This window comes from Microtus ochrogaster, unplaced genomic scaffold (assembly GCF_000317375.1).
Source record: "Microtus ochrogaster isolate Prairie Vole_2 unplaced genomic scaffold, MicOch1.0 UNK23, whole genome shotgun sequence".
Classification (NCBI taxonomy): domain Eukaryota; kingdom Metazoa; phylum Chordata; class Mammalia; order Rodentia; family Cricetidae; genus Microtus; species Microtus ochrogaster.
In genome coordinates this window covers 2854396-2867987 of record NW_004949121.1, presented here as the reverse complement: position 1 = coordinate 2867987, position 13592 = coordinate 2854396, and the positions used below count along the sequence as shown (strand labels likewise).

General features: G+C 36.3%; 1 protein-coding gene across 4 annotated transcripts in view; it reads right to left on the bottom strand.

The window, feature by feature from the left end:
- Positions 1-13592, bottom strand: part of March1 (membrane associated ring-CH-type finger 1) — an 817915-nt gene that overhangs the window by 332164 nt on the left and 472159 nt on the right. For 2 of the 4 annotated variants that reach the window (XM_013354007.2, XM_013354006.2), the window contains exon 1: positions 8334-8478. The exons of the other annotated variants lie outside the window; for them this stretch is intronic. In XM_013354007.2, the coding sequence (XP_013209461.2) occupies positions 8334-8444 (111 nt within the window). In that variant the 5' untranslated portion in view covers positions 8445-8478. Of the gene's footprint in view, positions 1-8333; positions 8479-13592 lie in introns of those variants that run through there. 4 annotated transcript variants of the gene reach the window in all.

Below are 13592 nucleotides of genomic sequence, written 5' to 3'. Positions count from 1 at the left end.
AGGGGGAGAGAAGGGGGAGAGAAGGGGGAGAGAAGGGGGAGAGAAGGGGGAGGAGTAGAAGGAGGGAAAACTATAATCAGGATATATTTTATGAGAAAAGAATCTATTTTCAACAAAAGAAAAATAATAACTGATAGCCAACAAGGAAAATAAAAGCATTAGACAGTAGAATTCTTTCTTAATTTAAAAAATCAAGAATTAAGATCTGAGACTGGAGAGATGTCTCAATAGGTAAAAGCACCTGACACTCTTATAGTGAACCCAAGGCCTGTTCCTAGCACCCATTTGGGGAGTTCACAATCAGAATCAATGCCACCTACATCATTTATTCTCCTCTGGCCTCTGGTCATCTCCACTCAGGCACATTCTCACATATACATTCAATCAAAGGAGAACAAATCTTTTAAAAAGCATAAAATCCATGTACACATTTCAATAATAAGTTAATTTAAAAGTATTTAACTTTTATTCCTAATTGATCATCAGTTTTTTTACATATAAGACCTTAATTTCTAAATGTCTTTTTAATTTTAAAAATAAAAGGCTATGACAAAATTAAACTTGGATCTTTTTTGACTGCTTATTTTATTAAGAAATAATTATTATGCTGTAAAAGAGCATATTAGGTTTAGTAACTAAGAATTTCATTTTAAAACATGCATTATCAGTATGCTAAGCCTTATTTGTAGAAAATAGAAAAATTTGTATTTTAAATAACTATTTAATTTTAATTGTTTCTGTGTATGAATGCATGTGCATGCATGCACATGTGTTACTATGTGTAACACATAATAGCCACAAAGTCCAGAAAGTCGTATTCCATTCCACGGAGATTAAATTATAGGCAGTTGTCCTGATGTGATTATAGGAGCAGAACTCGGGTTCTCTGGAAGAAGCAGGAACTCTGAAGCACCAAGTATCTCTCCAGCCCATTCTTGCATTTTAAAAAGTAGACAAAACAACATTAGTCAATTCCTTTTAAACTGAATATTGATGCTAGTTTGTGGAATTTTATGAGGTTTTTTTTTTTTTGTATTTGCAAACACGGACACCAAAACTTCCTATAATGGACATAGGTATGCTTCTTTTTTTATTTATTTATTAAAGATTTCTGTCTCTTCCCTGCCACTGCCTCCCATTTCCCTCCCCCTCCCCCCAATCAAGTCCCCCTCCTTTGTCAGCCCAAAGAACAATCAGGGTTCCCTGCCCTGTGGGAAGTCCAAGGACCACCCACCTCCATCCAGGTCTAGTAAGGTGAGCATCCAACCTGCCTAGGTTCCCACAAAGCCAGTACGTGCGGTAGGATCAAAAACCCATTGCCATTGTTCTTGAGTTCTCAGTAGTCCTCATTGTCCGCTATGTTCAGCAAGTCCAGTTTTATCCCAGGCTTTTTCAGACCCAGGCCAGCTGGCCTTGGTGAGTTCCCAATAGAACATACACATCATAAAGCCTGGGTCTTTGTGATTTAGAGAAAGAATCGTATAAATCTAAATACCTAACAATATTTCTATTTTGTTACCTGTTTAGATAGTCTAATTTGCCTACAGCAGTGTGAAAATCACTTTGAAAATTATAAACTTAAGAAACAATACATAATATTGTTTTAATTGAATTGTCTTTAAAATGTCATGATTGAATCTCTCTCCTCTTTTTGCGACTGAATCTCAATATGTGCTCTAAACTTTCAATCCTCCTACCTCAGACACCTGCGGACTGCCATGGCACATAAAAGTCACTACTCCTGGTTATTCTTGAGAGCATCCTTCTAGTCTTTCCTGTTTATTCTTTTCTGGAACAGTGTGTATCTCACCCTGAACTGCTTATAATGGACTGATTGGGTTGATTGAAAATTATTTCAGTCTATGATGGTGTGGCAATAATAAGTACTAACAGAAACCATCCCAATAATTTTACATTTCAGTATCTTCCAAGTTCATGTCACACAGGTCAGCAACTCCTTTTGATGCTAAACACTAGTAGAGAAGCTCAGTATTCCAGTCAGCTAAGCAGAGGTCACTCAACAGTGCACCATACTGCTAAACTATGGTGGTCACCTACTAAGGTTTTTAAACATATTATGTTGTAACATTTTAAATTTATAATTGGTTTATAGAGCAACAGCACCCCTGTAAGCCAGGACCCATCTCTCTACAGTAGACGAGAAAATGTGATCTGAAATGATGAAAAGAAGTTTCGAAGCAGCCAGGCACCTCTATCATAGACTGACACTTTCTTCTTCTTCTAATGGAAGTCTAGTTATAAGCTCAAAGAATAATCATTGATTACAGTAGAGTCAGTCAGTCATTTTCTCTGGAGCCATTGCTGACCATCTGGAGTGACAGTTTTTAATCTTCCTGCATTAACTTCTATAGATTTTTTTTCCAACTGCAGTCCTCATAAAAGTAGCCACCTTCTTATTCCTGATTCTTTTGATCTTCACTCTCATTTTTAAATTTAATATCAGAATTCTGACTCGATTCACTAAATTGCTTAAGGGTGCAGTTGGTATAAGACATCTTTGATTTTAGCAAGTGAAACTGTGTCACAATAAATTTAAAAGCATTTCCTTGCTGTTTGTTGTACAAAATGAACCTTTTCCTTTGCATTATGGTGAATTTGAGAGAGTATTTTTTTATAAGCACAATCTCCCAACTCCTACAAGGTTCTTATTCATTTTGAAAAATTTTAAGCTCAATTAATACTCTGAATTTGAAAAGCAGGTTATGGGAATGTTTTGTAGATCAAAAGAGAACAACCTGTCCTTTTCAGTCATGTCAGTTGCTAAAAATTCAGTGGTGAAAGTGGCTACAAAAATCTCCATATTCACAGGTCTGTCAACACAGAGCGTGGACTCGTCTAATAGACACACGTATCAATAAAAGAAACACCTTGCTAATCTCATGCCACACCATAGTGACTTATTTTCTCATTTGCGCTCTTCTTTCTAGTAGTTGACTGTTTCATACAATTCTCTAGTGAATTTTAAGGTTTTTCAATCCCTATTCCCCTCTCTCATCCCTTCCTTCTCTTCACCATGTTCTCCTTCCATTTTCGTGTCTTCTCTCTCCTTGGGTGTGGTCTTTGCGTTTAATTGGAACGTTACGCTCCAGCATGAGTGTGAGTGGGCTGCATTATTTTGAAGCAAGGGTTGACTTGCCCTTTGCTACACAACTGAGGGAAGTGACTGCCCTCCCCCAGCAAGCTCTAACTGCCAATAGTCTCTCAAGGAGACACTGTAGTCTTCTTCTGAAGCCAAATATTTATAATTTAAATAATGACTACGTCCTTCTTACAAGTTGAAGGAAACATGATGGAATGGCTTTCTATATTTAGAATACAAGCGTAGTTGGGAATTCAACTCCACTTATTACAAAGATCAACTTGGATAGGTTCATAAATTTCTGTGTTTCAGTTTCTCTATCCGTAGATAACAATATTGATTATCCCTACCTCATCAACTTTTTGTAAATATTAGATACAGGAATATGTATAAAATGTTTAGAAAATTTCCTGCCGTATAACAACCAACAATTATCACCATCATTCTATGTAAGGGATAATTTTCACCAAGAAGCTTAAAATACTCTGATAGCAGAAAACTAATAACAAAACCTTGGTTATACAAAATAGAAAGATCAAAAGCAGCACCACCAAAGGAAGAAACGTATCTATGATATACACTGATACACTTGGCCTTCCCTAGTTGAATGCTATGTCTGCAAATAATCGTTCCTCAAATGTATTGTGCAAGCCAATGATTTCTAACCAAAGAAGTCAGGGGTAGACACAATCTGCATCATCTTTATACCCACACATCTTCACCACCAACCACACATGCTGTGTCCCTTCTCTGAGAAAGGCAAAGCTCTATTTTCAACAGAGTGACAGCATAGCATGGAAGGGATATGAAAGACCAGTGTGTTGTTGCTGTTGGTACTGAGTCAAATGACCTATAACAGACTGAGTCATGAGTAAAAGCAATCATTTATGGAGATAAGGCTTTGCAATGTCAGAGTTTAATAAAGCTCCCACCCTCAGCTCTCTATGTGCATTCCTAAACTAGTATCTCTCAGTTCTAAATCTATTCTACAGTTCACCTCAAGATTCTAGGACAGGAAGACTTCAAATTGCTGTTGTCGTTGTCACTGATATTACTGGAAGGTTCTCTATTTCTGGTGCTAATGTGGTCTGTATATCAAGGTGAGAAATAACTCGTTCCTTTGTGTCTATCCTGTTTCTCTTGGTGTCACTGATGGCTGCTGAAATCAGCAAGTGAAATGGTGTCCAGTTGCTAAGTTTTCTCACATTGCCTGAACTGTCATTATTGGACCATCATACCTCTGTCTTAATATATAAGGACAGAGAAGTGCATCTCCTTCCATTACCTTGGTACCAGATCCTTAAGACCCTTCTCTGAACTTGAAGGAGCCCTATCTCCCATGCTACAGGGGTTTGGAAAGACAGAACTGAGGTTGTGTCCTCCAGACTTGTTGGTCCCACGTAGTCTCCCTCTTTCTTCATCTTCTATTTAAGTAGATTCTAGTTCTTGTAGTTGCCAAGTTTCTATATGCCTGAAATTTACAGTATTGTAACATCAGACTCAATAACTTTTTGTATTCTTTTTCAAGTATAATTGCTGTTGGGGTTATTTTCTTCTAACTAGACTGCAGATGTATTGGTAACCAAATTATGATACATAACACATACCAAGGGTTAAATGATTTCCATAATGACTGGGCAATAGATGACAGAGACAAAGATCTCAAAGGTAAAGACTCTTAATTAATTGTATGGTGTTTTCAGCAAGATTTCTTTTTGAGCTGGCATTTTACTCATTGTTCTGTTGCTGTGATGAAACACCATGACAAAACAGCATGTTGGGTAGGAAAGGGTTTATTTGACTTATACTTTCATGTTATTGGTCATCAACAAAGGAAGTCAGGACAGGAACTCAAACAGGGCAGGTTCCTGCAGCTGGAGTTGATGCAGAGGCAATGGAGGGGTGCTGTTTACTGCCTTGCTCCTCCTGGCTTATTCAGCCTGTCTTTTTTTCTTTTGATTTTTAATTTATTCTATTTGTCTCTTATATCATGTATCTTGATCTCATTCATTTCCCGTGCCTTCATGTCCACCCTCTGCCCCTGCACCTGCCACCCATATAATTAGAAATTTAAGAGAAAAAAAATGAAAAAAATTTAAAAAGGGAAAAAATTGAAAGTCTCATCCTGGAAGTTGCAGTGTGAGATGATCAGTCACACTGTAGACTCGTCGTTTATAATCGTTACTTGCGAGTATTCCCAACAAAGAGTCATTGGTCTGGTTTGAGGCCTCTAGTTTCTAAACACTCTCAATGCTGGGTCCTCACTGGGACTTTACTTGTGTGTCCTTTTGTTGCCCTGTGTTGTGGAGATCCTACAGCTTTTGGTCTGCATCCACCTGTTTTCTTATACAGCATGGGACCACCAGCCCAGAGTTGGCATCATCCACAGTGGTCTGGGCCCTCTTCTATCAGTCACTAAGAAAATGCCCTCTAGGCTTGCCTACAGCCAGATCTTCTGGAGGCATTTGCTTAATCAAGGTTCCCTCTTCTCTCAGATGATGTCAACTTGTGTCAAGTTGACAAGAACTATCCAACACAGCTAGGAATGTATCTATGATGCCTAATTTGTAATAATTGGAAAGTAAACCTTATGATATAGAGTAATTATTACTGACTCTACAAAAGTTGTTACAAAAGACCTATCAGCTCAGAAATTAACTGGGTAGTATGATGTAGATGTGCATAGGAATGGAAAGAATTCAGAAGACTCCAGAGTTTAATAAAGAAAGTAAGTGTCTTCTTCCAAATCTCATGTTGTAGGGCATCACATTGAATTAAACAGCACAACACTGAGTAATGTAAACAATAAAGGCACAGGAAAGATCTCAAATACAGCGAGTCGAAGCAATAGGAAATGATTGACAGCCTAGCACCCAGTAAAACTTCCTAGCAAAATAAAGCATTTCTGGACAATGGTTGTGTTAAGGGTTAATCCTTTCATCTACTTTCCAATAAAAAGAAAAATGGAAGAAGAGGAAGAAGGACATCTAAGAAGGAACTTTTCTAGGCATCGAGACTACTGGGAAGCAAACAGATCAAAACTCTAATAAGAATTCAGGGAACAGTAATAGGAAAAAATGGCCTGATTCCAGAAATATGAGCCTTAAACTATTTGAAATGACTCTTGACCCCATGATCTATTTGAAATGGGAAGTGCATTCTAGTCTTACATAATTTGGACATAAATTGGAGTGAGCTGGAAAATGCGAATAACTTGGTCATGGTCCAAATTGTGCTCATTCAGCAATGACTAATCAAAGGTCCTGAACTTGATATGAATACTAAAATGGGAAGAGTTCTGAGCTACTAGCCTAGAGAGTAGCCTTCCCCTTCTGTGACAGAGTGGAACACAGCGTGGATACTTCTTAACCGGAGAGAGGGCTCTGAGTGATGCACTGAGTGCTCACTAACTTCATTTCTTTTAGCTAGTCACACACAGACATGCATTTACCACCTTTTGTCACAGTTTAATTGAGGCCTGACATCACGATTTGGCCAATGGAAAAATGTCCATTCCTTCAAAGATACTCTCTAGTGTCTAACATGTACCTCTTTCTTCTGATGTCTAAGGAGACTGTGTGCATCTCCTTTTGGATGCTCATAAAGGAGCGTCCAAAGACAGGTGTGATCAACAACCCAAGATATGTCATGCTCTGACAGAAGGAAAATGGTTTAATTTTTATATATCTGAAATGGATTTGATTATAATGTTATGACATTTAGAGGCTATTGCCTGACAGAATATATATTTAATTCCTGGGTTTGATTATATTGGTAGTTGGGCATCTTTTTCTTCTTACTAAAATTATTTGACTGGGAAGCAAATTACATCTAAAAAGTGAAATGGTAGTTTAGTAGAAAAGCCTTTCCTGAGAGAGCTGGGCTTCTGCAATCCTTTACCAGTTGCGGAAGTCCATTAACAAGTCTGAGCCACTATGCCTATCTAGGAAATGAAGCCAATGGTAGACTACTGCTTATGTAAAGAGAAAGCTCAAGAATCTCTATGGGTTTGACTTATTAGTCTGTGAAAGAGAGGTTAAATACTCAAAGCCACTTTAACAAAACACAGAAAATATATTTTATTGTTTAGACTTTTATCCATTCAACACATGACTAAATCCAGCTTTGTATAGAAATACTATATGCATTTGTCATATAAATTTGTCTCAAATACATCATGTGAAATTCTACAAGGATAAAAAATAATTAAGAAAGAAAAAGGATAAAATATGAGAGTCAAATCAGAGATACTGCTATAACTTCACAAGACTGATTTCCCAGAGTTCTAAGTGTCCATTGCAGACATATATGAATATGACAGTATTTTTGTCGTCAAACCTTTGAGAACTTTGAGTTTCTGCTGCTGATACATCACAAGTCCTAGACATTCTGTTACAGCACCTCAAACAGACAACACTGGTAAAATAATTTGAAAATTCAAATAATTCCCAAACAAAAAGAACACATCTAAAAATTTTCAGTTGTATTTAATTCTATGTTCATCAACTAACAGGTAGGTCAATAAAGATACTTCCAGTCTTACAAAATGATAAGCCAATCAATAAGGTCTATGCAACTCATGATTTAAAAGATACCAAATGGAATTTTCCTTCTTTAAATTAAAATGAATAGTGCTATAGCCAAAGTCCAAAAAAAAAAAGAGAGGATATTTTAAACTCCTTTTGTCAATGGATTATCTTTTAAAATTACTGAGAAATGTTGGTTAGCTAAGAGCAAATATTTAGACTTACAGTGAAAAACAAAGCTTAAAGGCAGGCTTACTGATTCAGTCTTTAACTTGTTTTTACAGAAAATGATTATTTTTAATCAGATATTTAAAAACATGCAGACAACAACTCTGGTTTAATTCTTTGCTCACATTTTTTAAACATATTTACTGCACATGTTTTTCCTCCGGTGATTCCATCTCGTAGTGTTAAACCCAGCCACTATCTCTCTTGGGTCACTTCAATAACTACAGTGATTCCACAAGACCACACACATACAAAAATAGATAGCTGTTTAATTTTATTAAATTTAACATACGAGATTTTTTATTTATAGCGATACGGTGACATTTTTTATGAATTAGAGTGAATCCGTTAGAAGCACATACTGGAAAAGCAAACGCTATTGCAAAGAAGAATGCTCATGTACAGGCCCACACTTCACCAACATCTTAGCATCCTATCTATGTGCGAGCTATTTTGAAGTAAAATAACTTTCCACTCACCAGCGCCGAGGTTTGAGAAGCATCTGCCGCATCCCCTGCGACCTCTGGTGTCCGCGTGGAGTTTGGGATTCTGTGAGGGTTCCGGGCTATCGCTTCACACCAGCCCAGCATTTTCTCCTTCCTCCTTTCCCTTCTCACTTCCTGAAATTCTGAAAATAATTTACATTCCCTGAAACACATCGCTTCTCATAGTGATGCTCTGGAAAATACACATAACTGAAATGTTATAATCCCACAATTTAATAAAATGCAGATGGCGAGGTATTATTTTAACTAAAAACAATGAAGGGAAAATAAGGGTTATTAATTATTAGTAATATTACCCCAGAGCCAATGCAATGTCAACTGTGCATCTTTTCAAGGTGCACATCATGTACATCCTTCTAAACAAAAGAGTTTCCTACACCAGGTCCTAGGAGTAAGTATCTGGTGTTGGATGATAACATTCTTAACCTGTGGAAGCTGAAAACAGGACTAGACCCTCAAGATAATTACATCAGCTATGTGAGATTTGACAACAGGGGTGCTTTCTGGGAACTGAGTCAGGAGACAGCTTTATTATTGTAATGCTGTTGATAGTCACTGGGTATGAGCTCTTGGCAGAATCAAAACACACATGAACAAGAGACATATCAGATCATAACATAGCATACCATTTCTTAGGAAATGTCAACATATAGTAACTCTCTCTCCATATGTATTGTTTCTAGCAAATTTAATATATATATATAATGTATTTATATGTATCAAAATAAGGATACATATAGACTTGTAAATGTAATAGCCACTAACAGTCACTTATTCTGTATTACAAACCTTGCATAATCGTATGTGTTGTTTGTTTATATGATTGGCAGCATAATGGATTTGTTGATGGTAGCATTAACATACATACATACATATATATATATATATGTATGTATAGGAGGAATGTGCAACATTTGTTATTATGACATTTATATTCCCACTGGGCAACATAGATCACTTTGTCTCCTTTGTCATCTTATAGAATCACCTTTGTATATACATTTCATCATTAACTAAAGCACCATTGTGATCTGTATGGTGTATGCCAATGACAAAATTTGCATAGGTTTTAACTGAACATCTTAAAAAAGCAAAATACTTAAAACAAAAGACCAGTGATAGACTAATCATCTTAGTGTCTCTGTTATCTTTCTTTTAAAGGTTTGATAACAGAAGGCAAACTTAGTAAAAATATGGTAAATTTAGCACTGATATCCATGAAAGCTCAACCTATTAAAAACAGCAATTCAAAACAAAGCTTTATTTCATCATGAATAGAAATGCCCCAAAGCCCTCCAAGATTCCCAGAGCTTTCCATTTAATGGAATTTTGTGTCTTTGAATGTCATATCAACAAGGACTTTGAAGATAATGGAGAAACATTGTTTCCCTTGTAAAGTTTTACAGCCTACTTTTCCACTCCACCACCCTCAGTAATTAGAAATAGTTTATTGCAGGTCTTTAGTTAAACGCATTACACTGTCAATTAAATATCAAAAATAATGTAGAGTAATTATTTTTCACAGCATCCAAAGCAATTAGCAATCTGGTGGTTTATAACATTTCAGGATTCAAAACAGCACAGTTCAGAGCTCTAAGAAAGTAACGCAAAGAAAGGTTACTTGTGGATGGATGAGTTATTATTCTTGTGACAAAATGCTCAAGTCAAATGGATACAAACAATGCAAACAAGAAAATGATCAAAACTTTCATAAAATTGAATTGAAGGTAAGCAATGAAATAGTTGTGTTTCTAAAAATAGTTTATTTATTGATATTATATGTACGTCGGTGTTTTGCCTGCATGTATGTTTGTGTGAGGGTGTTGGATCCCTTGGAATAGGGATTACAGACATTGTGAGCTACCATGTGTGTGCTAGGAATTGGACCAGGGTCTTCTGGAAGAGCAGTCAGTGCTCCTAACCACTGAGCCATCTCTCCAGCCTGGAAATAGATTTCTTAACAGATCCTTTGGTCTAATATGAGTGAGTCATCTGTGTTACAAGAAGGGAAAGCTGAAGAAAAGAAGATGGTTTGTCAAGCAACAGATTATTGGTTCTTCCTCTTTCAACACATTGCCTGAGATATTTAAAGAAACCCTGAAAAAAAAAAAGAAGCCCTGATCTATTTAATAAGAACTATGCACATCCAACTAAGTTGCATTCTGAAGAAAGTAAGCATTTCCACATTTTCAGCACACTCTGCCCTAGTTACCCATCAGTTTTTATTGCAGGTCTTGAAGTATGTTAGGTGCAATGAAATGAGTATATTTATTAAAAAAAATAGAGTGAAATAATATCTATGAACAATTTAACCAACAAAAACAAACATTCCACTTTTATTTGCTAGTTGCTCTTTAAAAAACATCAATTTTCTAACTTTCAAATATTTTTATGCTTTTCATTTTAAAATTAGAACTCAGTCATGATTTAATATCACTTTAGTACTTATGAGAAAGTGTAGGATTCATACCTAATAAAAAGTATAATAAAGTGGCCCACAAAGTTATGATATCATTTGTCTCTATTCAGGAGTGTGTTTGTAAAGACATCTGATTTTTTTTATTTCCTCCAAAGATTCTGAGATGGAATAAAGTTGTGTTTTCAATCATAGTTGTGGCTATATCCTTTTATTCAGTCCACACTTATTGTCAAATATTTATTGAACCTCTAGCCTACTGTAGATAGAGAAAGAAGAAGGCAAATAATAGTTCACAAGAAGACTACATCCATCTTTTATTTGAGTTGGGTTTTGCCCAAAATCTATTCTAGAGAATTTTAAAGTCAGATCCTTCCAGTCTCTGATTTGGGAGACTTATAAGCTTCCTTTTTTAAAGTAGTCACCCATTTCTGCTGAATTTATAGGCCTTATCTGAAATTGGTTTATAAAAATTTTATTTTCTGAGCTGCTATTGACAGGCACGACAAAGGCTATTAACATGTTGGCTATACTTGTCAAAACACATAATACTGTAAAAGATCAACTATATTCTCATTTTCTGCTTTAGGTATTGGTGACCATATAGTTTTAGAATTTTTAGAATTATTAGAATAAATCATTCAAGAAGCAGATGTACATATTTTATATGCATGTTCATTAACACATGGAAATTAAAAGTTTTAACAACCATTTAATTTTCTCTGGTCCTGCACAGTCATGAGCAAACAGAGGAGGCAATGTGACACATGACAGCTGACCAAAGGCTTATAAGTTAACTTTGACCATGTCACAGGGATACTTAAAATGAATGGTAAATCTGTGGAGTGACAGAGGCCCGGCATGCTGCAGCTTTGAGAAGGTTTTACTATATTAATGAAGATGGCACATGGTGAGAGAGAAGCCCAGTATGACTGAGAACGCTGGCTGCACTTAGACATTCACATCAGATGTGGAATCACAGTTCAAACAATTTTCTTCACCATTGATGTTAAAGTTGAAATTCTGGAAATACCAGAGGTGAACGGAGCACACGGACAGGCAGGAGAGATTGATTGTTGAGCCTCTGCAGGCTCTCCTTCCTACTGCGCAGTTCTGGAGCACATGTCACGTCCTTATGGATAAGAATGGACTGCCAGTCAGAGGGGAGGCAAAGTCTCAACATTTATAATTAACCTCCAAGCACTTTAAATTGTAAGCATTGTTACTGATGTATCAGGATGGGAAAGTGATCATTAAGCATTCATGGTAATTACGATTTAGCCATTGAACCAAGTTAATATGAGATGTGGCAAGGAGCAACTTATACAACAACCACAGGAAATTGGGATTTAACTAAGCTTAATTTTTAATATGGCACTCAAGCAGATATTTAATTTAATAAATAGGAGAATAGTGCATTCTCGGTGGATTAAATTTATAACAAATTAAAATTAAGAAAAAAGACAAGGCAATTGGTGTATCTTACGGAGAATAATTTACTTTTAATTCACAAAACATTTACTGAATACTTTCTCTAAACTGGAGCCTGTTCTAAGAATTATGATACAGAAATGGAAGATGTCCAGGCTAAGAATAAAGAGGGGCAATAGGCAAGGATAGCTGCTCTCATAAGACAGTATGAAAAGGATGCCCCAAGAGAATGCTGAAACAATGTAAACTTTTACAACAGACATCTAATGCACGGGATGGTAGGCCTCAGAAGACCATTCAAAGAAAAAAGACGATCACTGATGATGTGCAAACAAAACCATCATAACTCTAAAGTCATCTGCCCTTATGCGTGGCACTGCTCAACTCCAGGGGCACCGTTTAGGCTGCAATCCATTCAAATGGCACCGTGTGACAGAGATGCTCTTTGTATTAAATACCGTGCATGTGGTACACCTCTCCAATCCAGCCTGACAGCCTTGCCTCCCCTCACTTGGATCCAGTCTAATGCACCTTACACAAAAAACAGAGCTCTGATTCTCTCAGAGAAACGCAGTTGCCTGTAGCTCCTTACACCTCATTTTAATAATTATTTCCCTCCTTAGATTTGATCATTTTGTGTACTTTTCAATAAAGTAGAGTTCTGGTTTTTCTAAACGTTCCATTTTCACTATCTATGTGCAGTGGAGTGTGCTCCTTATCCTTAAATTTGATTGGACAGGGCCCTTGTCAAAGAATTTGAAGAGATTTTTCAATTTAAGTTTTATGATTTTTGATTATTTATCGTTTACCTAATGTGTTATCAGGAACTATTTATTTAGTTTCTGGGTAGGCTCAGTTGCTAAATGGATAAGCCTGATGTCTGAATTCAGCCATGGGAATCCACAGTAAAGAAGAAAATTGACTTTCCAGAGTTTCCTTTTTTTCTGAGTTCAACCACAGGAATTCACAGTGGAAGTAGAAAATTGACTCTCCAGACTTCCCTTTTTGTCATCCCCACATGCCAGGGATCTCTCTCTCTCTCTCTCTCTCTCTCTCTCTCTCTCTCTCTCATACATACAAAATAATAAACAAAATAAGAATTTAAAAAATCAATCAAGCATTGCTTCTCAACTATTGGATGTGGTCTCCTCCTGGGTTTACACATTTATGCACTTACACATATATGTAACAACAGCAAAAAGAGAGTCCATGCTTTGAAAGGATGTGAGGAGAAAATACTTGGAAGGGGTGAGGAGGAAAAAGAGGAAATGAGGAATTGATGTAATTATATTTTAATTTGAAAATATGAAAAATATATGCAATAAAAAGGAACAAGTCGAGAATAAAAAAACAAAGGAACAAAGAACTGAAGGAGAATTCTAACA